The sequence below is a fragment of the Scyliorhinus torazame genome, chromosome 20 (genome assembly GCF_047496885.1).
Source record: "Scyliorhinus torazame isolate Kashiwa2021f chromosome 20, sScyTor2.1, whole genome shotgun sequence".
Classification (NCBI taxonomy): Eukaryota; Metazoa; Chordata; class Chondrichthyes; order Carcharhiniformes; family Scyliorhinidae; genus Scyliorhinus; species Scyliorhinus torazame.
Window position 1 is genome coordinate 16,030,533 of NC_092726.1, and position 26,908 is coordinate 16,057,440.

The following is a 26,908-nucleotide window of genomic DNA, read 5'->3' on the forward strand; positions in this document are numbered from 1 at the left end:
AGGGACACCTGACCGACAGGGGGAGGAGGACGTCGCGGCCCCACGGCAACGGAGGCACCCGAGGGCGCACCGTGTGTACCGGCCCCGGCAGTCATACCAGGACCTCACGGACCGGGAATGCAGGAGGAGACTCCGGATGAGGCGGGAAACCGTGGCACACATCTGCCACCTGCTGGCACACCTGTCACCGCTCGGCACTGGCGGAGGACACCCTCTCCCCGTGTCCGTCAAGGTTACGGTGTCCCTGAACTTTTATGCACCGAGTGGGGACCTGTCGCAGACATCGGTGCATCCGGGCAGTGACAGATGCCCTATATGCCATGGCGCACCGCTACATCCGCTTCCCTGTGGACCAGGCCAGCCAAGATGCCCGGGCCGTGGGCTTCTCTGCCGTGGCCGGGTTCCCCATGGTCCAGGGCGTGATTGATGGGATGCACGTCGCCGTGCGGCCACCTGCAGATAACAGGGCCGTGTTCACCAATAGGAAGGGGACCTATTCGATGAACATACAGGTGGTCTGCGACCACCGCATGATGATCCTGCACGTCTGCGCCCGTTACCCAGGCAGTGTACATGACTCATACGTGTTGTCGCGGTCATCCATCCCCGGCATGTACGAGGGACGCCATCCCCAGCTGAGGGGCTGGTTGCTGGGCGACAGGGCCTACCCATTGCGATCTTGGCTGATGACGCCTATACGGAGGCCACGCAATGAGTCGGAGAAACGCTACAATTATGCCCATGTAGCGACAAGGGGAGTGATAGAGAGGTGCTTTGGCGTGCTGAAGATGCGTTTCAGGTGCCTGGACCTCTCTGGGGGCGCCCTCCAGTACCGGTCAGATAGGGTCGGCCGCATCATTGTGGTGTGCTGCGACCTGCACAACATAGCCCAGCAGAGGGGCGATGTGTCGCAGGCAGAGGAGGGTGGAGTGGAGGAGCAGCAGGAAGAGGCACAGTCCTCCCCAGATGAGGGGGATGGGGGTAATGGTCAGGGCAGACGGGGTAGACACAGGCGGGTGGCTGTCCACCGTTACCAGCTGGCCCAGCGGGCACGGGACAGACTGATAGCCGCCCGCTTCACTGACTAGATGGGTGTGGGAATCGGGTAGTATGGCCACAGACCGCACACCATGGCAACAGCCGACCACCCAGCACCCTCACCCCCCTCCCCAACCCCACCCGCATGCATACCACCCCCCCCCCTTGCCGATCCACCGCGGCACAACGGGCCGGGCTCACACAGTTGCGGGTGGACGCGTGTCTATTGCAGGCCATGGAGGATGATGACAACCCGCCCTGCGGTGAGCTCCTGGCTCCACATCGTTGGACTATGTCTGACCCATGGCTACAGTACCACCATCCACCCGGACCATCCCTGCATGCGGCTGTGACACTGCAGCGCACGGTCCCGTCCTCTGCCCGGGGGATGTTGATGGCGGCCCAGGGGGAAGGGGGCAGACTCACCTGGGGCTGAGGTAAGACCACCCCACACACACACACTTGCGCTCAACGTACATGACACCCCCCGCACGCTTTGGACAGAGCACAAAGGCAGCTTCTGTATGTGTAACATTAACTTTACTAACCAAAGGAGTTCATGCAAGTGCCCTAGCCCCTAAAACTCATTTGTGCCCTGCACCCGTGCCAACTTGCTCAGTTTCTAATTGTTTGGCCTTACGGGCCCTTTGACTACGTCTACGTGGTTCCCCAGACGGTACAGCAGAACTGGAGGTGGACTGTCAGGTGATTCCTGACACTGGATCCCTTTGGCGGCCGTTTCCTGGGGCATCCTGGCCTAGATGGGCCAGGCTGCGGCCCGGGCGACTGGGATGGCGAGCTGCCAGCCTGTCCTGCCCGTTGCCCACCCGATGCACCTGGGACGGAAGGGGGGGGAGTCCGAGGTGTCGCGGTGTACCGGGACCTCCCCTACAGGGGGAGCCGGGACGGACCACACCACCTCCTCCTCCCTCGGGGTGCCCGATGGCCCCCAGGCCTCTACATGGGTGGGGGATGCGAACGGACTGGCCATCCGACGCCCCGTCGACATCTGGCGCTGCCAGTCCTGGAGGCCCGTGCTGGTATTGCAGCCATGGAGCCCAGGGGTTTGGCAAACCCTGTCTGTGACAGTGCGACGCCGGCTCGCACATGGCCACTGGCGCCGATGCCCTCAGCGATGGCCTGCTGAGACTGGGCCATGGCCTGCAGAGACTGGGCTATGGCGTTGAGAGCCTCTGCCATCTGGCGCTGGCACTGGCTCATGGCCTCCTGTGAGAGGGGAGCCATGTCCTGGGCCACAGACGCCGCCTGCACGGAAAGCCCCAGGCCTCGCAAACCGTTCCCCATGTCTGACACCGTCGCACCCATTGCCTCCACCGCGGACGCCACCCGTGCGGTGTCAGCCTGGGTGGCACGCATGACCGGCACCACTCCCAGCTCCTGGACGCGGGTGGACTCCTCCACCTGCGACTGCAGCCGCCGCAAGCCGGCCGTCACCCTCTTCGCTCGTCTCCGGGTGGGTGATTGCGTCGGATCTATGTGTGGGTGTGGGCTGGGCTGCCCTCCGACCGCCTGGCCCCTCTGCTGCTCCTACCTCCACCTGCTGTACCGGGACGGCTGTGTTGTGCGCATCAGTGAGTGTACCAGACGCCTCATCACTAAAGTGCCCAACCGAGGTGAGTGTTTCTGCGATGGTGGAGGGTGTTGGTGACAGCAGTGGCGTTGTGTCGTGCTCTTCGTCCCACTCTGAGTCCATGGCACTTTGGGGTGGGGGTTCGTCTCCACCCATCCACTCTGAGTCACTGTCCGGTATTTCGTCTTCCTGCGTAGTGCTGTCCCGGGTAGGGGTGTAGGGGTGTCCCGGGTAGGGGTGTCCTGGCTCGGGGTGTCCTGGCTCGGCTGTGACGGCGGCCTGTGGCTGCCCCTCTTGTCGCTGGGTGGAACACGCCTGCGTCGTCGCACCCGCACATGACGGGGACGTCGTCTCGCTGTTGCTCCAGGTCTCTCCGTCTCCCGTGGTCTCCAAGAGACATCCTGCGGGCGTCGCATGCCGGAGGGTCCGGGTCTCTCAGTCTCCCGTGGTGTGCGAGGGGCATCCTGCGGGCGTCGCATGCCGGAAGGTCCGGGTCTCTCCGTCTCCCGTGGTGTGCGAGGGGCATCCTGCGGGCGTCGCATTCCGGAGGGTCCGGGTCTCTCCGTCTCCCATGGCCTCCGAGGGGCATCCTGCGGGCGGTCTGCATCTGCGGGGATGGGTGCCTCGACGTTTGCTCCTGCGATACACAATGAAGCATGCATGGTTAGACACGCAGGCAGTGGGAGGGGGGATATGGGGACGGGCTGTCGGTGGCTCACTTGCTAGTACGCCCCCGACCTCTACATCAGCAACCTCCCGGTCCTCAGGTCCGCCAGCCAGTTCCAGGGCCCTTTCCTCGTGTTCGGTCAGTGGCCTCTCATCAGCGGGGCCTCCTCCAGTCCTCACATGCTCCCTGGTGTTGTGTGCGCGTTTCTCCTGTGGCGGGGGGGGGGGCAGGGGTAAAAGGCAATTTGCAGAGGTTAAGGTTAGGGCTGGATTCACTTGGGGATATGGGGGAGGGGGGGATATGGATATCGGGCAGGTGGGGGGGGGCTCACCCTGCCTGCTCTGACGAGGTCGTTCACCTTCTTGTGGCACTGGGTGCCTGTCCGTGGTGTCAGGGCCGCAGCGGTGACGGCCTCTGCCATCTCCCTCCACAGACGCCGGCTGTGGCGTGGGGCAACTCTGCGGCCGTGCCCGGGATACAGGGCCTCCCTCCTCTGCTCCATTGCGTCCAGGAGCGCCTCCACATCCCGTGACTGGAACTTCGGGGCTGAGCGGCGGCCAGCCATCCAGTCGGGTGTTCCGGTCGGGTGGGGGGGGGGGAGCAGCACGTCGTTATGAGCCGTCACGCCGTGCGGCGCGTATGACGCTGCACGGCGTGAACCACGTGAGCAAGCGCGGATCCCGTCACGTCGCTGCTAGCCCATTTCGGGCCGGAGACTTCGCGACGATTTTTGCGGCGTGACGCAAGTCGGATTTGCGCCGCTTTTTGCACCGATAACGGAGAATTTCGTCCCATGTGTTTCAGCAAGTGAGGTTGTTTTGAATTAACAAGTGCAGTAAATGACTGAACCTCAATACACACTATGAAGCATGTTTAAGGCTCTCTGTGCACCATGATGCTACAAAAAGTTGCCTCACAGCGCCAGGATCCTGAGTTCAATTCCCACTTGGGTCACTGTCTGTGTGGAATCTGCACGTTCTCCCTGTGTCTGCATGGGTTTCCTCCGAGTGCTACGGTTTCCTTCCACAAGTCACGAAAGTCGTGTTGTTAGGTGAATTGGACTTTCTGAATTCTCCCTCGGTGTACCCGAACATGCGCTGGAATGTGGCGACTAGGGAATTTTTGCAGTAACTTCATTGCAGTGTTAATGTAAGCCTACTTGTGACACTAAAAGATTATTGTCATTTTAAAGTATACAGTGCAAAAGAACCCCAGCTCCATTCATTTTGGAAAAGACAAAATTTCAGATTCTTCCAGTGCAGTCGTTACTGACTGAAGCAATCTTATCATAAATGCTGAATTGGAACCAATGAAGCACAAAATAATATAATTCTTTTCATAAAACTCCCACAAATGTTGAAATATCAAAAATATATGTTGTCTAACCTATGACAGGAAATCTAAAACAGCTTGGTTCCTGATGTAGTATTGTGCAATTCTGCAGTCTCATTGGCTGACTAATATTCTGTAAATCAGCCCTGTGCTTTTAGACCATAAGGCATAGGAGTGGAAGTAAGGCCATTCGGCCCATCGAGTCCACTCCACCATTCAATCATGGCTGATTTCAACTCCATTTACCCGCTCTCTCTCCATAGCCCTTAATTCCTTGAGAAATCAAGAATTTATCAACTTCTGTCTTAAAGACACTCAACGTCCCGGCCTCCACCGCCCTCTGTGGCAATGAATTCCACAGACCCACCACTCTCTGGCTGAAGAAATTTCTCCTCATCTCTGTTCTAAAGTGGCTCCCTTTTATTCTAAGGCTGTGCCCCCGGGTCCTAGTCTCCCCTGCTAATGGAAACAACTTCCCTACATCCACCCTATCTAAGCCATTCATTATCTTGTAAGTTTCTATTAGATCTCCCCTCAACCTCCTAAACTCCAATGAATATAATCCCAGGATCCTCAGACGTTCATCGTACGTTCGGCCTACCATTCCTGGGATCATCCGTGTGAATCTCCGCTGGACCGCTCCAGTGCCAGTGTGTCCTTCCTGAGGTGTGGGGCCCAAAATTGCTCACAGTATTCTAAATGGGGCCTAACTAATGCTTTATAAAGGTTCAGAAGTACATCCCTGCTTTCATATTCCAAGCCTCTTGAGATGAATGACAGCATTGCATTTGCTTTCTTAATTACGGACTCAATCTGCAAGTTTACCTTTAGAGAATCCTGTACTAGGACTCCCAAGTCCCTTTGCACTTCAGCATTATGAATTTTGTCACCGTTTAGAAAGTACTCCATGCCTCTATTCTTTTTTCCAAAGTGCAAGACCTCGCACTTGCCCACGTTGAATTTCATCAGCCATTTCTTGGACCACTCTCCTAAACTGTCTAAATCTTTCTGCAGCCTCCCCACCTCCTCAATACTACCTGCCCCTCCACCTATCTTTGAATCATCGGCAAACTTAGCCAGAATGCCCCCAGTCCCGTCATCTAGATCGTTAATATATAAAGAGAACAGCTGTGGCCCCAACACAACCCTGCGGGACACCACTCGTCACCGGTTGCCATTCCGAAAAATAACTTTTTATCCAACTCTCTGCCTTCTGCCTGACAGCCAATCATCAATCTATGTTAGTACCTTGCCTCGAATACCATGGGCCCTTATTTTACTCAGCAGTCTCCCGTGAGGCACCTTATCAAAGGCCTTTTGGAAGTCAAGATAGATAACATCCATTGGCTCTCCTTGGTCTAACCTATTTATCTCTTCAAAGAACTCTAACAGGTTTGTCAGGCACGACCTCCCCTTACTAAATCCATGCTGACTTGTCCTAATCCCACCCTGCACTTCCAAGAATTTAGAAATCTCATCCTTAACAATGGCTTCTAGAATCTTGCCAACAACCGAGGTTAGGCTAATTGGCCGATAATTTTCCGTCTTTTTTCTTGTTCCCTTCTTCAACAGGGGGGTTACAACAGCGATTTTCCAATCCTCTGGGACTTTCCCTGACTCCAGTGACTTTTGAAAGATCATAACTAACGCCTCCACTATTTCTTCAGCTATCTCCTTTAGAACTCTAGGATGTAGCCCATCTGGGCCCAGAGATTTATCAATTTTTAGACCTCTTAGTTTCTCTAGCACTTTCTCCTTTGTGATGGCTACCATATTCAACTCTGCCCCGACTCTCCGGAATTGTTGGGATATTACTCATGTCTTCTACTGTGAAGACTGACGCAAAGTACTTATTTAGTTCCTCAGCTATTTCCTTGTCTCCCATCACTAGATTACCAGCGTCATTTTGGAGCGGCCCAATGTCTACTTTTGCCTCCCGTTTGTTTTTAATGTATTTAAAGAAACTTTTACTATCATTCCTAATGTTACTGGCTAGCCTACCTTCATATTTGATCCTCTCTTTCCTTATTTCTCTCTTTGTTATCCTCTGTTTGTTTTTGTAGCCTTCCCAATCTTCTGACTTCCCACTACTCTTTGCCACATTATAGGCTTTCACTTTTGCTTTGATGGATTCCCTAACTTCCTTTGTCAGCCATGGCTGCCTAATCCCCCCTCTGATAACCTTTCTTTTCTTTGGGATGAACCTCTGTACTGTGTCCTCAATTACTCCCAGAAACTCCTGCCATTTTCTGTTCTACTGTCTGTCCCACTAGGCTCTGCTCCCAGTCGATTTTTTTCAGTTCCTCCCTCATGCCCCTGTAGTTACCTTTATTTAACTGTACGAAGTCTTACAACACCAGGTTAAAGTCCAACAGGTTTGTTTCGATGTCACTAGCTTTCGGAGCGCTGCTCCTTCCTCAGGTGAATGACCTGAGGTCATTCACCTGAGGAAGGAGCAGCGCTCCGAAAGCTAGTGACATCGAAACAAACCTGTGGACTTTAACCTGGTGTTGTAAGACTTCGTACTGTGCTCACCCCAGTCCAACGCCGGCATCTCCACATCATTATTTAACTGTAACACCTTTACATCTGATTCTACCTTTTTTCTTTCAAATTGGAGATTGAATTCTACCATATTATGATCACTGCCTCCTAAGTGCACCCTTACTTTAAGATCTTTAATCAAGTCTGGCTCATTACATAACACTCAGTCCAGAATGGCCTGTTCCCTCGTGGGCTCCATCACAAGCTGTTCCAAAAAGCCCTCCTGTAAACATTCAATGAATTCCCTTTCCTTGGGTCCACTGGCAGCATTATTTACCCAGTCCACCTGCATATTGAAGTCCCCCATGATCACTGTGACCTTGCCTTTCTGACATGCACTTTCTGTTTCGTGGTGCATTTTGTGCCCCCGGTCCTGACCACTGTTAGGAGGCCTGTACATAACTTCCATTATGATTTGTTTGCCTTTGTGGTTCCTCAACTCTACCCACACAGACTCCACATCATCTGACCCTATGTCGTTGAGTGCTATTGATTTAATTTCATTCCTAATTAACAAGGCAACCCCGCCCCCTCTGCCCACCTCTGTCTTTTCGATAGGTTGTGAATCACTGGATGTTTAAATGCCAGTCCTGAACCCCCTGCAACCATGTCTCTGTGATGCCTACCACATCATACCTGCCAGTCACAATCTGGGCCACAAGCTCATCTACCTTGTTCCGTACACTCGCGCATTTAAATATTGCACCTTTAATTCTCTATTGACCGTCCCTTTTTGTTTTCTTAGTGTGGTGGACCTTGGTTTACTGAGCCTTTCCATACACTGTGTCATATTTTGTGGGATGGGGACTATTGTAACCTCTTCTGAGTTTTGTCTTTTCATAATTTTTTGTATTCCTAAGCAGCTACGCTTCCCACTGATTACTTCACCTCTTGGTTCCCTGACTTTCCCTTCCCCCCCAATCTTTAGTTTAAAGTCCTATTGACCACCCTATTTACTCTTTTCGCTAGAACACTGGTCCCAGCTCGGTTCAGGTGGAGACCATCCCAACGGTATAGGTCCCCCCTGTCCCAAAACTGATGCCAGTGTCTCATGAAAAGGAACCCCTCTTTCCCACACCACTCTTTCAGCAACGTGTTAACTTCCCTTATTCTTGCCTCCCTATGCCAATTTGCACATGGCTCGGGCAGTAATCCGGAGATTATGACCCTTGAGGAGCTGTTTTTTAATTTGAATCCTAGCTCTTTCTAATCTCTAAACGGGTCCTCTTTCCTTAACTTGCCTATGTTGTTGGTACCGACATGGACCACAACAACTGGATCCTCCCCCTCCCTCTCCAGTATCCTTTCAAGCCGGTCAGAGATGTCCCGCACCCTAGCACCGGGCAGGCAACATACCATGCGGGACTCTTTATCCTGCTCACAAAGGATACTATCTATCCCCCTGATAATAGAATCCCCTACAACTACAACTTGCCTATTTACTCCCTCCCCTTGAATGGCCTGCTGAACCTTGGTGCCTTGGTTAGCTGACTCATCCTTCCTGCAGCCCTGTTCGCCATCCACACAGGGAGCAAGTGCCTCATACCTGTTGGTCAAGGGCTGAGGCTCCTGAGTTCCTGACTGCTGGTTCCCTTTACCTGCCTGACTTGCAGTCACACCCTGCTGTCCCTGGCCACTGGCAGGATTTAAACTACTTACTCTGACAGGTGTGACTGAAACACAGTGTCCAGGTAAGTCTCCCCCTCCCGGATGTGCCTCAGTGTTTGAAGCTCAGACTCCAGCTCATCAACTCTGAGCCGGAGCTCTTTGAGCAGCCAACACTGACTGCAGATGTGGTCGCTGCAGCTCGCAATGGGATCTGCCAGCTCCCACATCAAGCAGCTCAAGCACATCACCTGACCAGCCATCACTAATTAATTAATTAGTTTAATTTAAGTTTACGAGTTTAGCTGTGGTTTTTTTTTAAATTTTGGGCAGATTTGCTATCAACCAATCAGATCACAGCTTCCCTCTGACGCCACTTTTGGGGGAAAAAACTGGAAAATAGGAAGTTACCGTTAGGTTTTTATACTCACAGAGACTGCTCTTCCTCCTCCGAATGGCTCCCGAAATTAGGCCCGAAGAAAGAGAGAACAAAACAGTCGGGAAGAAGCACCTTCTCTCACTCTTCACCGAATTACCTCACTGCACCAAATTCTCACTCTGTGTCTCACTCACTCAGGCTGTGTCTCCTTGACCAGCGCAATGCTTACTAATGTGCGCTTTCTGTCTGTCATTTATACAGACTTTAGGATGACTCACACTAAAACTTCAAAGAGAAGAATACAATGTGTACCTTTGTACCCCTTAACAGGCCTCAGGTGACTGCCATCTGTTGCATTGTGGCTGAAATTAATCTAATTTATTTCTGCTAGTTCCCTCAATGTACACAGTTCCTCTACCATAGGCACAGAATGTACTTTGGGTAGGGGATTTCAATGTCCATCACCAAGAGTGGCTCGGTAGTACCACGACAGACTGAGTTGGCCAGGTCCTAAAGGACATAGCTGCTAGACCACCAGCATGCTAAAAATCTCCAGCTATCCTCCATAGTGTTATGTGGCACTACCACGGTGCTAAATGGAACAGATTTTGAACAGATCTAGCAACCCAAGACTGGGCGTCCATGAGGCACAATGGGCCATGAGCCACAGCAGAATCAACCACAATCTGCAACCTCATGGCCTGGCATATACCCCACTCTGCCATCACCATCAAGCCAGGGGATGAACCCTGGAAGTGCAGGAGGGCATGCCACCAGCAACACCAGGCATAGCTAAAAATGAGGTGTCAACCTGATGAAGCTATAACGCTGCTAAACAGCATAAGCAGCAAGTAATAGACAAAGCTAAGCGATTGCACAATAAAGGCATCAGATCTAGGCTCTGCAAACCTGCTATATCCAGGCATAAATAGTGATGAACAATTAAACAACTCATGGAGTAGGAAGATGCTCCACAAATATCCCCAACCTCAATGAAGGAGGAGTCCAGCACATCTGTGCAAAAGACATTGCGCGTTCGCAACAATCTTCAACCAGAATGGAACATCTATCCGGCAATGTGGAAAATTGCCCAGGTGCATCCTGTGCACAAGAAACAGGACAAATTGCAACCCGGCCAATTACTGCCCAATCTGTCTACTCTCCATCATCAGCAAAATGACGGAAGGAGTCACCAACAGGCTATCAAGTGGCACTTATCCAACAATAGTCTGCTCACGGACACTCAGTTTGGGTTCCGCCCAGATCACGCAGCTCCTGACCTCATTAAAGCCTTGGTTCAAACATGGACAAAAGAGCTGAATGCGAGAGGTGAGCTGAGTATGGCATCATGAGGCCCTAGCAAACCTGGAGTCAGTTGGAATCGGGGAAAACTCTCCGCTATTTGGAGTAATACCTGGCACAAAGGAAGGTGGTTGGAGGTCAATCATCTCAGCTCCAGGACATCATTGCAGGAGTTCCTCAGGGGTGGGGTCCTGGGACCAACCATCTTCAGCTGCTTCATGACTGACCTCACTTCCATCAATAAGGTAGGGATTTTGCAATGACTGCATAATGTTCAGCAACATTCACGACTCCTCAGATAATGATGCAGTCCATGTCCAAATGCACCAAGTCATGGATCATATCCAGGCTTGGGCTGACAAGTTACATTCGCACCACACAAGTGTCAGGCAATGACCAACTCCTACAAGAGAGGGCCTAACCATCGCCCCTTGACATTCAATGGCATTATCATCGCTGAATCCCCCACAATCAACACCCTGGGGATTATCTTTGATCGGTAACTCTCACCTAAAAAGTTTACCACAAACCCGGTGGTGGCGGCAACATTGAATATCTGGGGACAGTGGAGGCGACAGAGAGTGGTGCGGGGAGCCCTGGTGGGGTCCCCAATCAGGAACAACCATAGGTTCGCCCCAGGAAGAATGGATGGAGGATTTCAGAGCTGGTTCCAGTTGGGAATTAGGAGGGTGGGAGATTTATTTATAGATGGGACTTTTGCGAGCTTGGGAGCATTGGAGGAAAAGTATAAGTTGCCCTGGGGAAATTTCTTGAGATATATGCAGGTGAGGGCATTTACTAGACAACAGGTGAGGGAATTTCCGTTGCTCCCGACACAGGGGATACAGGACAGGGTGCTTTCAGGGGTGTGGGTCGGAGAGGGCAAGGTGTCAGAGATTTACCGAGAGATGAGGGAAGAGGGGGAGGAGTCGGTGGGCGAACTAAAAGGAAAGTGGGAAGAAGAACTAGGGGAGGAGATAGAGGAGGGTATGTGGGCTGATGCCCTAAGCAGGGTAAATTCCTCTTCCTCATGCGCCAGGCTTAGCCTGATTCAATTTAAGGTGCTACATAGAGCACACATAACGGGAGCAAGATTGAGCAGGTTCTTTGGAGTGGAGGACAAATGTGGGAGGTGTGGTGGGAGCCCGGCAAACCACGCACATATGTTTTGGGCATGCCCGGCACTGGAAGGGAGTGACGGGAGTGATTTCGCGGGTGGTGAAGGCCCGGGTCAAACCAGGCTGGGGGTTAGCTCTATTTGGAGTTGCGGAAGAGCCGGGAGTGCAGGAGGCGAAAGAGGCCGACATTGTGGCCTTTGCGTCCCTAGTAGCCCGGCGCAGGATCCTACTCATGTGGAAGGAGGCGAAAACCCCGGACTGGAGGCCTGGGTAAATGATATGGCGGGGTTCATTAAACTGGAGCAGATAAAGTTTGCCCTGAGAGGATCGGCTCAAGGGTTCACCAGGCGGTGGCAGCCATTTCTCGACTACCTAGGGGAACGTTAGAGGGAAGACAGATGACCAGCAGCAGCAACCCAGGGGGGAGGGGGGGGGGGGGGGGGGTTAGTTTAGGTCAAAGATAAAGGGGTTTTGTTACTTGTCTATTGTTTAAAATTTCTGTATTGTTATTGTTGCGTTTGCTTTGTAAGAGGGGAAAAATTGTTGTTTGGGAAAAAAATTTCAATAAAACATTTATATTAAAAAAAAAATCTTTGATCGGTAACTGAATTGGACTAGCCATTTTTGATAATTTGGCTAACGGAGCAGGTCAAAGGCTCGGAATCCTCCGGCGTAAGTGGCATGGTAGCACAGTGGTTAACGTTGCTGCCTCACGGCACTGAGGACCCGGGTTCGATCCTGGCCCCGGGTCACTGTCCATGTGGAGTTTGCACATTCTCCCCGTGTCTGCATGGGTCTCACCCCCACAACCCACAGGTATTCAGGCTATGTGGATTAGCCACGATAAATTGCTCCTTAATTGGAAAAAGAAATGAATTGGGTACTTTAAAGTTTAAAAAAACAGAATCCTACGGCGAGTAACTCACCTCCTAACCCCCAAAATCTGGCCACCATCGACAAGGACAAGTCAGGAGAGTAATGGAATAGGGCAGCACGGTGGCACAGTGGTAGCACTGAAGTCTCATGGCGCCGAGGTCCCAGGTTTGACCCCGGCTCTGGGTCACTGTTCGTGTGGAGTTTGCACATTCGCCCCATGTTTGCGTGGGTTTCGCCCCTACAACCCAAAGATGTGCATGGTAGGTGCATTGAACACGTGAAATTGCCCCTTAATTGGAAAAAATGAGTTGGGTACTCTAAATTTTTTTATTTTTAAAGAGTGTAATGGAATGCTCGACATTTTCCAGGACAAAGCAGCCCGCTTGATTACTACCCCTTCCACAAACATTCAATTCCTCCATCACCAGTCGATGTGGCAGCTGTATACCATCAACAAGATGCACTGCAGTAACTTGCCAGGGTTCCTTAGGCAGCACCTTCCAAACCCACGCCCACAACTGTCTGGAAAGACAATAGCAGCAGATACCTGGGAACCCCACCACATGGAAGTTCCCCTCCAAGTCACTCACCATCCTGACTTGGGAAATATATCGCCATTCCTTCACTGTCGATGGGTCAAAGTACAGGGACTGCAGAGATTCAGCAAGGCAGCTCACCACCACCTTCTGAAGGGCAATTAGGGATGGGCAATAAAGCTGGCCTAGCCAACGGCACTCGAGTCCCGTAAATTAATTTTTTAAAATTGAAAACTGCCAACAGATATGCTGAGATGTGGTGATGGTGTGTTAGATTTTTTTTTAAATAAATTTAGAATACCCAATTAATTTTTTCCAATTCAGGGGCAATTTAGCATTGCCAATCCACCCTGCACATCTTTTTGGGTTGTGGGGGTGAGACCCACGCAGATACAGGGAGAATGTGAAAACCCCACACAGGCAGTGATCCAGGGCGGGATCATATGGGAACATGCAACTTTAGATGCATGTTGCCATCTGAAGTTATGGATAGTGTTGGTAGAGGCTCCAACTTTCTTTCCATCACATTGCTGACCAGGAAACCTCTCCCAATCTTTGTGCCAGCCATTGGTATATTTGAAGGATTTTTCCTGTTTGGCCATTTTGGGAACACTCCTTCTTTGCCCTTCAAGTCCTGGGGGAGGACTCGAGCCCAGAGCTTTTGTCTCAGAGGGTGGGATGCCACCAGACTTGCCCAGAAATATCAAGGGATAAATGGAGTAGCCGATTTTCACACAGCTAATGTTTGTTATAAGGCAACACTCGTATTGCCCAGTGAGCAGAAGGCTGATTTTTTTTTTTAGACCGGAAGACATGTGATATTGTGGGACATGAAAGGATAGGAACTTTCAATATCTTTCATGTTTTATATATTTGAGATTGACTTCAAAACTCAAATTTATACAACCGGAAACATGTTGCTAATTGAAAAACAGCAGAATTTTTTTATAAAAAGAAAAAAAATTAAATGTACCCCAAAACTTTGCAGAATTGTAAAATAAAATTGAGAAATCTTAAGAACGTAGTTTCCTACCATTTGGGCTCTACACACGAGGTACCATTGATGATGTATCTGAAACCAGTATTTTTTGCTTTGAAGAAGATCCAGGAATACCAAGATTAAATCCCAAGTGTCCAGGGATCAGTCTGCACTGATTTAGTGCTGTAGATGCACCACTTCCGGGACCACAAAATGTCTTTACCATAGCATGAGAGATGGTGAAGTGCATTGAATCTGTACTTTCAGGTGAATCCAACCTCTGCAGTGCCACCCAACAACATTTTAACCTCTATACAAAAAAGCCTCTGATCTGATGCAAGTTCTGCAGTTTGGTGAATTTTACTGTTTCTCTTTTTCTTCAGCGACTCTCTCCCTGTCTGTGTGTTACTTTATTTCCTTGTTCAACTTATGGGAAAACAAAACATTTAAATATATTGGTAAATATCATGTAAAAGCAAATATAGCTTTTAAAACATTGTTCCTAAAACAATACAGAAAATGGATGCCAAACATGTAAATTGTACAGCTTTGTGTTTTCACTGAGCTCTTGAAATCAATTTCATGTCAATTCACCAGCATAAGGATGTAAGAAATATATTTCAAATTACTTTAATTTTCCAGGATTGTGCTTTTCACAGATTTTCATCACAGCTTCTCTTCATCTCCCATTATTAGCTGCAAAGTTCACAGATGTTCTGAGCAGTGTGAGGAGAGGGTCAGGACCCTTTTCTGAACACGAGGGGCCCCAAACACCTGCCACACAGCCTCAGATGCCTCCTCTCACTCCCTCCTCTCTTCCTAGTAAGTAAATATGTGACAGGAGATCACTGAGCATGCAGCATGCGTACTGACAGCATGCAAGTCCTGTACGCACACGTGATGAGCTTTCTGCAGATAATTAGCAAAATATCTTGATGGCTAAATAAAGGATACAACCCTAAGTTATGCATGGCCACTGGGGGTTAAAGCTGTTCACCTCCCTGGTAAATAATGCCACGGTCATGTAATCCCCTTTCAAGCACAGTTTAATGCTGATTAATTCAGTGCTGGTGGATGATGTTCAATAAAGCCATTGTGAAGTTTGTTTCATGATGTTTGCAACCAAACCACAAACATCACAGTCCCCCTGCTGTCCCTCAATTTAGAGCAGCATTGCCATGAACAACCACATAAGATATATCGTTAAGGAACTCACTTTCAATGAGCAGAACAAAGCTGAACATTCTTCAGTGACTTTTCAATCAGAGTAGCATAAGTGCAGCTATGCTATAGCTTCCTTAACTCTCCAATACTCTGGGTGGCACGGTGATTGGCACTGCTGCTTCACGGCGCCGCGGATCCGGATTCCATCCTGGCCTCGGGTCACTGTCCGTGCGGAATTTGCACATTCTCCCTGCGTCTGCATGGGTGTCACCTCCACAACCCAAAGATGTGCAAGGTAGGTTGATTGGCAATGCTAAATTGCCCCTTGATTGGGGGGAAAAAATTGGGTACTCCAAATTTACAACAAAAAATTTTTTTTAATTCTGCAATTCATCTAATATTGGCTAATTTAAACAAAATTTTGAAAACTTAGACTGAAGAACTAATTACCTCTGAGCTGAAGAATATTAGATTGTGTCCCTGTTGTTACTGCTTTCATAAGCAAAATATATCTGATCAGGCGCTTGTTGATCCTGATCCTTGCTTAGCCAGCCTCCAACTTCAACCCTCTGGAGGATATCCTAAACTCAGCATTGAACGCCAAACTCTCATGAATTTCCATCCACCTGTGCTTACTAGTCATTGTGTTCAAATCCCTCCATGACCTGCTCTGTCCATATCTGTTACCTCTATCCCCGCAACTTTCCAAGAACTGTGCATTATCCACACTATTACAACTTTTTCCCTCCATTATTCGTTCAGCCATCAACTGATTTTACCCATGTCTTCTTAATGTTGCCATCCACTCCTGCTTTAATACTTTCAAACAATAGAATCAGAAGCAAGACACCAGCTTGGTGTAAATCTGAAGCAGAACTGGTTTCTCTTCATTCTAATGTGTCGATTAGGCAATTTCACTTATACTTAAGTTGTTATGACAAAACACTTCAAAAACTTTTACCTAACAGTATGAAGCGGTATAAGATGAGAACTCTGAGAATTAAAATCACATCGCTCAATCTTTAACTTGCTTGCTGAGAAATGCAGTAACCTGAAATAGTTTGCCATGCATTCACTTGTAGCAGTTGTTTACAATCCTGTATGTTATTATATCATCTCTTCACCTTCCATCCTCAGCTGCAAAGTTAACAGATGTTTTAAAGAGTGTGCGGCGAGGGTCCGCACCTTTTGCTGAATCTGAGGGTGGCCAGTCTGTTCAGGCACCACCTCTCACTCCCTTCATCTCCACCCCTTGTAAGTAAGCAAGCAGTGCTTCCTGACTGAGATTCTTCATTTCACAGAATGCTCAGAGAATGCTATGTGCTTACAGCATGTGGAAGGCTGTTATCTAATAATTGACAGTGATCCAAAACTTATGCTAGATGTTAATTTAGTACATGAGTATTTAATTAAGCATTGCTTGTAACTCGCGTGGCTCTTGTGACTGGGCAGCAATGAGTAGAACTTTGCAAGCAATTTAGTATTTAATTTCAAACTGAGCTTTTAAACACAGTGGCATGATAGACACAGTAGAATACAATAGAGTACATGAAAAAGTCCAGGCGGTAAACATTGCTTCTTGAAAAATGCCTGATATATTTACATTCTTGGATAATAATCCAGTCTGTGATATTTGATAATTCTTAGTTGTTCACCGACAGTCGTTAGCACTGCTGCCTCAACAGTACCAGGGACCCGGGTTCGATCCTTACCTTGGGTGAACTGTGTGTGGAGAGTGCACTTTCTCCCCGCCTGTGTGGGTTTCCTCCATGTGTTCTGGTTTCCTCCCACAGTCCAAAGATGTGCAGGTTAGGGGCTAAATTGCCCCTTTGTCTAAAGGTTAGGTGACGTTACAGGGAGAGGGCGGGTGAGTGGGCCAAGATTAGGCTGGTCTTTTGGAGGATCAATGCAGACTCAATGGGCCGAATGGCCTCCTTCTGCACTCTTTTTCCTGCTAATTAGCATAAATTGAGTTTTGAATAAATATCCGAGCTCAAGTCGTAGTCACTTGTTCCTGAGCCAATTAACTTTTCAATCTGGTCCTGAATGACCAGAATTCAGAAGGTTTCTAATCAATGCAAGTTGACTCATGCACAAGCATATATCTCATGGGTGGATTTTGTTTTGGCCCCATCCTCCAGCAGGAAGTATTCTGTCATTTTTTAAACCAGTGGTTATCTACTGTTAAAAATTGGACATTCATTTTCCTACACCCAACATCATCAATTCCTATCGAATGAACACGTACCCATGTGTGTTCAAGTGAAACGTAACAATTTTTATTCCAAACATTTTTGAGCTACTTGTAGCTTGAAAATTCTGTTTTTACTTTTTAAGGAATCATGGTTGGGATTCTCTGATCCCGCGCTGGGTCGGAGAGTCGGCGGGTGGGGGGCGAATCCTGTGATGCTGGGCTGCTGATTCAGCGGCGACCGGAGAATCAATGCCAATGGTGGCGCCGGTTGGGGGCCACTCAATGCGGCCTCCCCGGCGATTCTCTGCGCTCGACAGGCCGAATGCCTGCCGAGTTCGGCCGCGTCCTTACCTGGCGGGACCTTGGCGTCCTGGTGGGAGGGGGGACCCGACGTTGGCCAGGCCCGTGATCGGGGGCTACCAATCGGTGGGAGGGCTAATTCTTGGAGGTGGGGGGGCTGGCTGCGTTCCTCCGCTCCGGGCCCCTGTAGGGTGGGCTCTGCCTGCGAGGACCCGTGCCGGCCGTGCTGGGGCACGTATCGGCAGCTGGAGCCATGCTGGCCCCCTGTGCGGCGCAGGATCGCTGCTCCTAGCGGCCAGATGACGCTGTCGTAAAACGCTCCAGCGTTTACGACGGCGTCAACACGTAAGCCCCATTATCGGAGAATCCTGTCCCATGTGTCTTACTCAGCTATCCTGAACTGAACACTGGTTGAAGGCAGATGGTAACCTTTGCCAGATTTCTATTGATGTTCTGTGAGCCAGCTGTAATGAAATGCGGGCTAATGTATCCTGAACATACTTCCCAAGATTATCGCTCTCATTTTGTGAGGAGGTGTCACCAACTATTCTGCACCTACCTACATTATTAGTCCAGTTGATCTGACCGACATTACAAGTTGGTATTTCAACTTGCTGTCCTTAGGCAGTTTTCCTTTTGCCAAATGGGTACAGTTTAAGTTGAGCATACTGTGAAAAACCTGTTTCATATTGGGACATTGCATCTTAGTATAACTTTGTAAAATGCTGTGGCTGGAGACAATGGATGGGATTCTCCGTCGGCTGACGCAGGAATCAGGAAAGACGATTGGATGGAGAATTGGTCATAAAGCCAAAATCGTGGCCGACACTGGGCACGTGCCAGAATGCCATGCTCCGGTGCCTCAACAGCGGCGTCAATGCATTCTACTCCGCACGTACATTAAACGGCGTCCGCATATCATTAGCTGGACTGACGTGGTATTCTCCACGATCCTCCGCCGGGTGGAAATACTGACAGCGTGCTTCGCTTGTGTTTTTCAAAAATCAGGAAACAGGTGCTGCGGCTGACGCAGGAGAGACAGAGAGAGGAGGTAGGACGTGCAGAGGCACAACTGCAGGCTACTGGACCTGCCGCTGACTGGGCTGGCTGCGGGGAAGAGCTTTTGACAAGCCCAAGGAGGCCCCTGCAGCGGCGGAGCCTACCCCAGAGGAACAGGAAGCAGCTGGGGAGGATGGGGAGCCAGCTGTCCAATAGGCCGAGGAGGAGATGGGTATGAGGCACCGCATGAGGTCTCACAGGCAGTGCCTGTCATTTGAGGACCTGCTGGAGTGGGCATGCCGTCGAAGACTCCGGCTAAGCAGGGGGACAGTGCAACTTATATGCCAGATCATGGCGTCACCCACTCCTCGTGCCCGTCGAGGTGATGGTCGCCCTGACCGTTCACGTCACAGAGTCCTTCCAGACGCTGAGTAGGGACCTTGCCGGGACTTTATGGACCTCGGTGCACAGGTGCATTTGCGCCGTCACGGAGGCCCTATATGCCCAGTCGGCACAATATATTAAATTCAATGTGGACCGAGCCCACTAGGATGCCCGTGCAGCGGGGTTTGCCGTCATCGCCAAGATGCCCGAGTCCAGGGGGTGATCAGGTGATCGATGGGAAGCATGTCACCCCATGACCACTGGCCCGTGACGGGCTGGTTTTCACAGACTGAAAGAGTTTCCATTTGATGAATGTGTAATTGGTGTGTCATCAAGTACATCTGTGCCCGATAACCGGGCATTGTGCACATGCCTTCATCCTGGCAAAGTCGACGGTCCCTGACCTCTTCAAGGCACATCTCCCGGCTGACGGGGTGGCTCCTGGACAACGGGTTATCCGCTGTGGTCGTGGCTGATGACATCTATCCGAAGGACACAGACCGACGTGGAGACCCTAAGTATTGCTGCGACCAGGGGTGTGATCGAGCAGTGCTTCAGCATCTTAAAGATGTGATTGCTAGGATGATGTCCGACATTGTGGTGGCCTGTTGCGTCCTCCACAACAGGCGTTGTGCTGGAGGAGGAGGAACACCATGCCTCGTCCGACGAGGACACGGGCGAGGATGGGCAGGACATGGGGCGCATGAGTCAGCACAATTTGTGCGCCAGGGCCGGGATGCTCGAATCGCCTCTGGGTTCACCGACTCGGGGGCCTGTCCAATGGCACAGACATCCATCCCCCAACTTGCAAACCCCTTCGTGTTTCCTACCTGCCTCACTCCAGGGGGGTGGCAGTAACAGCGGGTCTGGTCCATGGGCGGAGGGTTATTACAACCTGTTCTGTGATGGGATCTGGTGCTATGCACGGTTTCACAACATCTGACAGTACCACTTTGCACAGTCCACCTGGGTGGTCCCTGTATGCGAGCTATCCATTCCATCACAGTCCCGCCAAACCCTTGGGTTGGTGGAGGTAGTGATGACGGTGGGGGGTGGGTAAGAGGGATAGGGGTGGGGCACCAGAGCAGTGCAATGGCTGAACTGGGTTCCCCAGATCAAGCCCACTCCCAACGACCGCCCATCTTCTCTTTCCCCCCGCCCCCCCCAAGCTGCAGCCACCCCAGCCCAGGACGCCTGTCTACCTTTCTGGCCTCACAGGTGCTGACGCTCTGCCTGATCCCCAGGCGGTAGAGTGGAGGCCTCTGGGACTGTGCCATATCAGCGAGTGACTGTGCCACCTCCCTCTGTGGGTGGTTAGTCAGCCAGCACCCAGACAATGCCGATGACGCCCTCAGCCATGACCCGCTGTGACTGGGCCAAACTCTGGAGTCCCCCTGCAATGCTGTCCTGGGCTTTAATCAATGCCCACACAGAGTGCCCCAGGCATTGGACATCTTGGCCCATGGCTGATACCTTTGCCCCAAGGCCTCCACTGTGGATGCCACCGGTGTGGTTTTGGCCTGGGAGACACGCATGGTCGGCACCGCCTCCTGACCCTGCAGGCGGTTGGACTCCTTCAACTGCACCTGCAGGTGATAACCCCTCATGCAATCCCTGACTCTGTGACTGCAGCTCCACAACTGCCTTTCCAGCAGCACGAAACCCCTCTGGATGGCAGCTAGTTGCTGGGGTCAGGTCACCCTCCGACCGTCCGCCCCCTTCGTGGCCAGGACTCCCGGCCATGGTGGCTGGTTTAGGTACTGCCGTATGTGCAGGGTGGAAAGCGCGCAGGCCGGTGGCTGGGGTCCGGTTGCCCTCCAGGTGGGGGTGTTACAGGTCTGTGGGATGGGCGTTGGTGCCAGGGCTATCATGCTGGCTATTGACCTTGGTCGTCCTGATGAGGGCGTGCAGTTTTTTGCGGCACTTCTCTCTGGTCCTGGCAATGGGGCTCACAGTCTCCTGCATACAGGCCCAGAGTGCGGCGACGGGTGGCAGCCTCCTTCCCACCCCAAGGTATAGGGTGGCCAGTCTCCCCTCTACAGCGTCCAGCATGGCCTTCAGCTCCACGTCTGCAAATCGGAGTGCCGCTCTCCATTCCTGCTATCGTGTTGGAGTGCTAATATGCGGCTGCAGCTTGTCAGCCTCGAGTGTCAATCGCGACCCCAGTGAATCCGACACTATTTTTCATTGGAAATCTTTTCATTAGCAGTTGCAAGCCCATTGTTTCGGAGCAGCACCCATTGCACCGGGGGTGCTGCCAATTTTGCTTTGGTAAGCGTCTACCAATTCTGTCCCGGCGTCAACACTGTGGGCCGGATTCTCCGGTTGCCGACGCCAAAATCGCGTTCAGCGATCGGCTGGAGAATCAATGTTCGTGCTGAAATCGGGGGCGGCACCGTTTCCGCGGTGCACCACCCCTTCCAAAGCTGCACGCCTTTTCACCGGCTCAGGACGTTGCCTGAGGCCCTCTCCCCGATGCTTTGCCCCCGAACGGCCGAGTTCCCAACGACGTGGATCTCTCATGCTATCACTTGTTGGGAGCTCAGCATGGCGGCTGCAGACTCAGTACAGCGCCGCCAGTCAGGAGAGGGCTGATCCCGTGGGCAGGGGCTTGGGGCACTGTTGGGGGGGCGGTCAGGTGGTCGCGAGCCGCCCAAAGGGAGGCACTATTTGCCATGTTGCATGCGCGGCCACGGACCCCACAATTCTCCGTCCGTATCAGCAGGTAGAGCTGGGTGCTCGACCCCCACCAAACGGAGGATCAGTGGCCATTTTGCTCCAAATTTTCGGTCGTAAAATGCCACCATTCCCACACTGGCGTCAGGACAGAGCCTGGAAATCAGAGAATCCAACCCATTGTCTCTGAAATGGAGAATCCCGCCCATTGTGTTCGTGGTTACTTGACAAAGCACATGGCAAGAAGCTGCCAGAATGTTTTATCCCTGACCTCTGTCTTGATACTCTGGGAATATGACTTTCCTAAAAGTGCATTGTATCTCTATAAATCCATCCATTTATCTCTTGCATGTTTAATTTTATGCTGCTTTGATTAATACTTAGAATATGCCACTACACTTTACATTTTATATATTTTTTTTAATTTTTCCAATTAAGGGGCATTTTGGTGTAGCCAATGCACCTACCCTATACGTCTTTTGAGTTGTGCAGGTGAGACCCATTCAAACATGGGGGGAATGTGCATACTCCACACAGGCAGTGTCCTGGGGCCAGGATGCGAACATGGGTCCTCAGTGCCGTAGGCAGCAGTGCTAACGGCTGTGCCACCCTGACACTTTACACTACTATCCAACTTTACACTGCTATCCAAAGTCATGAATAAAGTAATCAATGCTCATGAAACAACAAATAGGCTGGCTTTTAGGCAGTTATGAACAAGAACCTGACTGTCATTGTTCATGCAACAATAGTGGAGGGTATTATTAAGCATGTTTCTTGTCACTGGAGGTTCAGTCTTTTTTCCCCCCACTTAGCTTACGGTTTTTTGATTCATCAGCCCTCCCAGTAAGGATAACAGAACTAAATGGCACTGTGGACGGTAGGACGCAATCCAGTGAAACGCAGCAACTGGCCTTGGGCCAAACACTGACTTGACATTCAGTCTTCAGAGGACATCCCCAGTGTTTCTGCTGGCTTCATTAAATAGCACTACTTTGCCATGTAATGTAGCTTTTAAAACTTGGACATTCAGTACTGTCAGAATTTTTGGACATGCATGCAAGTTTTACTTCTCTTCTCAATTCCCCATGTTACTTTACACCTATTTGCTATTTGGTTCAGTAGAATTCATTTTATAGCAGATGCTTTGCTGACTTTTATGAGAGGGGGAGGCAAGATGGCAGCATTATATATATTTAAACTGTCAGGATACCCATCGTGTTGATTGGATGTGTGATCTTGCATTTAGCCTACAGAATTTTATGGATCAAACAATTTATTCCAACTTGTGCTGTTCTTTCTGAAAAGCAAACATTGGCGGCTGTGACTGTATTGCTTATTTATACCATTTCCATTTCAAACCAATACCCAGGGCATTTCCACTTTTGATTAATCAAGTCATCAACTGAATATTAAAATAGCAGTTCAAAAACATTGTAATTGTGAAAACGGATCAAGTTTCTCGCTAATGAGATTTAATAACCTGCAATTTCTGCACTTTGTTTCCATTGTGTAACCAAGATGTGCAGCATGTTTGAGTGCATTTACAAACTGCAACATTACAGTCAATTGCCTTCTGTGCAGTAAAACCGGGATCAAATGCTTGTACAGTGCTTAACTGGTCAGTGACGTGCTAATCATTCATTCAGCACCATCAATGGCACTGCCTGACTTCTGCCTTTGATTTTTTTCAGTTTGTTGTTCGTTGGCTGACCAATTTCATACTTAATTAAAAATAAATGCGGAGATATCTGCATAACTGCACTGTTAACTGATCCAGACAGATCAACTGGCACTATGCAAGATGACTCTCTGAATTAGATTGTAATCCATGCACAGCAGCGACACAACAATATTTGGTAGCAAATTTACAGATTGAACCTAAAAGCCATATTCTCTCCCATTTTACCCTGGCGATTAAAGAGATAATATGAATACTGTTTTTTTAATAGATTTTAGAGGTCTTGATTCTGCATACCCTTCAGGTGCTAAAATTGCAGCAATGGGTTCCTGGACACAATTCTGCAGAAACCAACTTGCTGGTCTCAGCAGACAGTAGAAAACGGGAGGAAGAAATATTTTAAAATCTTTCTCATTCTGGGCACCTCTGACAAGCTTTGAGACAGCTTCCTAAATAATGACAGAGGACTGCTAATCTTTTTATTGGTTGGAGAACAGTGCACGTGATATGGGTTGCAAAGAAGAGGGGAAATTAAGTAATTACAACTCTATGACCAGAAGGTCCAATGTCTATTAAATTGGAAAGCTATTTTGGAAACACTCTTCAGTAGCTCTTTGTGTTACAGCACACAAGTACAATTTTATTCACTGAAACTGAAATTCCAAGGTCACTGGGATTAAGATCAGTAATATGATGCAAACTATTTTCAAGTCCAAAATAATGTGTAAGATGAATCTAGTTCACTATCTTTGTTAACATGAGGCAGTCAAATTTAATCTTTGTGTGATTGAATAGAATAAATAATCCACAACAACATTGTTCCAAGAGACAATTTTGACAAAGAGTTGGACAGGTCTCCCTGCCACCATGGCCTACATTTATCCTTCAACGAACATCACAAACAAATTTTCTGGTCATTAATCCATTCCTGTTTGTGATAACTACTGTGCGTAAATTGGCTTCCGTATTTCCGTTTAATACACAAGGCCTACACTTCAAAAAGTACTTCAATGTTTGTAAAGTATTTTGAGACATCCTGAGGTCATGAAAGATGAAAGGTCTCCAAGCCTGTACCGGTTATGATGCCACCCTTAGTCAAAACTCTCAGCACTTCTTTCTTAGTGCCGTCTTTAACTGTACAATCAGAAGTGTGATCTGCAAAAAATAAGTTCCTAATTTTGGAAACCAAATTTTTACACCATTCAGAATGGAAATTATTTATTCTTCTTGAGAATATGGCTTTTATCTGTGTTTTTGGAGAATTCTTCATTCCCTCAAAATTTAGCCATTTCTGCTTTAATCTATGATATTGTATGTGTCTTTCACATTTTATATAATTTTTTTCACAAACTCAGTTGCTAAAGGTTTGGACCGTGTAAGTGTTAAGAGTCAGTCCAATGATTCCAAGAGACCCCTCAGCTCACCACCTCCAACTCAATGTAAGTGTTACGATATTGGTTCCCAGCTCTGTGTGAAGAATGGCTTTGGCTTGCCATTTAACTCATAATACTGCTGTAAAGGTACTTTAATGTAATGATGCACAATGAGAAGTGACACGTTCCACATAACTAAGATGATAACTTAGCTGAAAAATTGCCAAGAGATGACCCAGATGTTTGAATACCAGTCCTGAGCTAAGATTCTGAACTTGCTTCTCCAGTGAAGTATAAATTTGCTTGTTTGAGCTGGAAAACAGAGAAGTATGCTTATGCACATCTCCACTGAGGATCATGCACAAAGAGTTCTAACATGTGCTGTTAAAAGGAAAGCGTCCAAGTATCCAAACTAAGTGGAATAGGATTAGGGAGAAAAGACGAGTAAGAAAGGGTTCCGATTAGGTTAAAATTAGGTATGGCATTGGACAATTCATATCAGAAAATAACTGTGGTGCAACTGTAGCCTTTTCCTGATAGAAATATTTTTTATAGCTTTAGACCCAAAAAGAAATTGTTTATATCTACACTATTTTGAAAGTATAAACAATGAACGCTTTCTTTAAGAATAGTTTTTTTTAACTTGCATAACTTTTATCTGAACATCACAAATATGATAAAAGCTGTGCCTAATTTAGACTGCTGTATTTTTGCAAAATGTTTACAAATTTAACACAAAATGGAGATGACACCATTTGGAAGAGGGCGCTTTTCCAAGTGGTGCCAAACTAACTTGTGTCTACTGCACCCCTTTTCCTGCTGCATTATGAATGACTGGCACGTAGAAACTGAGACATTGGCGTGCACAGGCTCTGTGTATCTTTAGCAGCAAGTCAGGCAGGTAATTAATATAATAATTATAATAATAATCTTTATTGTCAGACTTCCGGTGGCGCTCGCGAGCGGAGTGGCTGCGTCGAGTAGAGGCTCCTGCCGGTCCGCGATTCTTCGGAATTTTTCGGGTATTTCCCCGTGGTTCTTTCTTCCCACGAAAGGGAGGGGTTTCTTCGGCTTTTGAGGCCTGAGGGACGGGCGTCGGGTTGGTCCGGTTTGGAGCCGGTGAGGAGCCCCGCGGGAGTGTCCAGCGGCCGGAGTGGGAGGCATCGACCCAGACGTCGGATGCATGGGCGGAGCTTGACACTAGGCGAGGCAATCGAGGTGGCAGGTTATGAGTCCAGAACGCGATGTAGAGGGGGACTAGAGCACACTGGGTGGCTCCCACTGAAAATGGATCTTTGAGGAGTTTGAAGTCCGGTCACCAGAAGAGATTTCCTGATTTTGGGGGGGAAATTTGTGAAAATAATTATTTAGTTATTTTCGGATTGAAGAAGAAAAGAAGAAATAATAAGTCGTTAGAGGATGCGAAAAGCAGCTAGGAAGAAAACCCGAGTTTGCCGTTGAATGAGGTCAGCAAAAGCGCTGACAAGATGGCGGATGCCGGACCGCATGGTGGTGCCGCACTACTTACAGTGGAAAAGATGGCTGAGGTGATGGCGGCGGAGTTGGAAAAGCAGTTTGCGAGGCATATGGAGGCTTTGAGGAAGGAGACGGCGGTCACATTGAAATCGTTGGTGGAGGAGGCAATCGCCCTGGTGAGGGTAGCTGTGGCAAAGACATTGGCCGAGGTGAGAGAGCAGGGCGAGAAGATGAAGGAAGTGGAGGAAGCCATGTCGCAGCACAGCAACCAGCTCACCTCGATGGGGGACGAGCTGCGGAGAGTAGTGGAGGTAACAGAGCAAAGCTCGAGGACTTGGAGAACCGCTCGAGACAGCACAATCTGAGAATTGTGGGCTTGCCCGAAGGGACAGAGGGCCCAAAGCCAACAGAGTACTTCGCTAAGAAGTTGGCGGAGCTGATGGGGGAGGGTGAGTACTCCTCCCAGTACGAGCTGGACCGAGCTCATCGGTCATTAAGGCCAAAGCCCAAGGTGCAGTAATTATCTGCTTCCATAAGTACTGCATGAAGGAGAAGGTGTTAAGCGCGAGGTGCAGTGGGACGGTCTTGGAGTTCGGATCTATCAAGACTTGACGGTTGAGTTGGCAAAGAGACGAGCGGCGTTCGGGCGGGTGAAGACGGCACTGTACAAGAAGGGGGTGCGATTTGATATGGT

The 26,908-nt window shown here is 49.4% G+C and overlaps 1 protein-coding gene across 50 annotated transcripts in view; it reads left to right on the forward strand.

The window, feature by feature from the left end:
* The window catches only part of LOC140396907 (calcium/calmodulin-dependent protein kinase type II subunit beta), a 392,935-nt gene that overhangs the window by 342,528 nt on the left and 23,499 nt on the right, over positions 1-26,908 (forward strand). For 22 of the 50 annotated variants that reach the window (XM_072485774.1, XM_072485778.1, XM_072485773.1 and 19 more), the window contains 3 exons: positions 14,664-14,789; positions 16,269-16,385; positions 24,721-24,804. The exons of 26 other annotated variants lie outside the window; for them this stretch is intronic. In XM_072485774.1, coding sequence (XP_072341875.1) covers positions 14,664-14,789; positions 16,269-16,385; positions 24,721-24,804 — 327 coding nt within the window. The remainder of the gene's footprint in view (positions 1-14,663; positions 14,790-16,268; positions 16,386-24,720; positions 24,805-26,908) is intronic. 2 more of the 50 variants (XM_072485771.1, XM_072485784.1) reach the window with 2 other exon arrangements.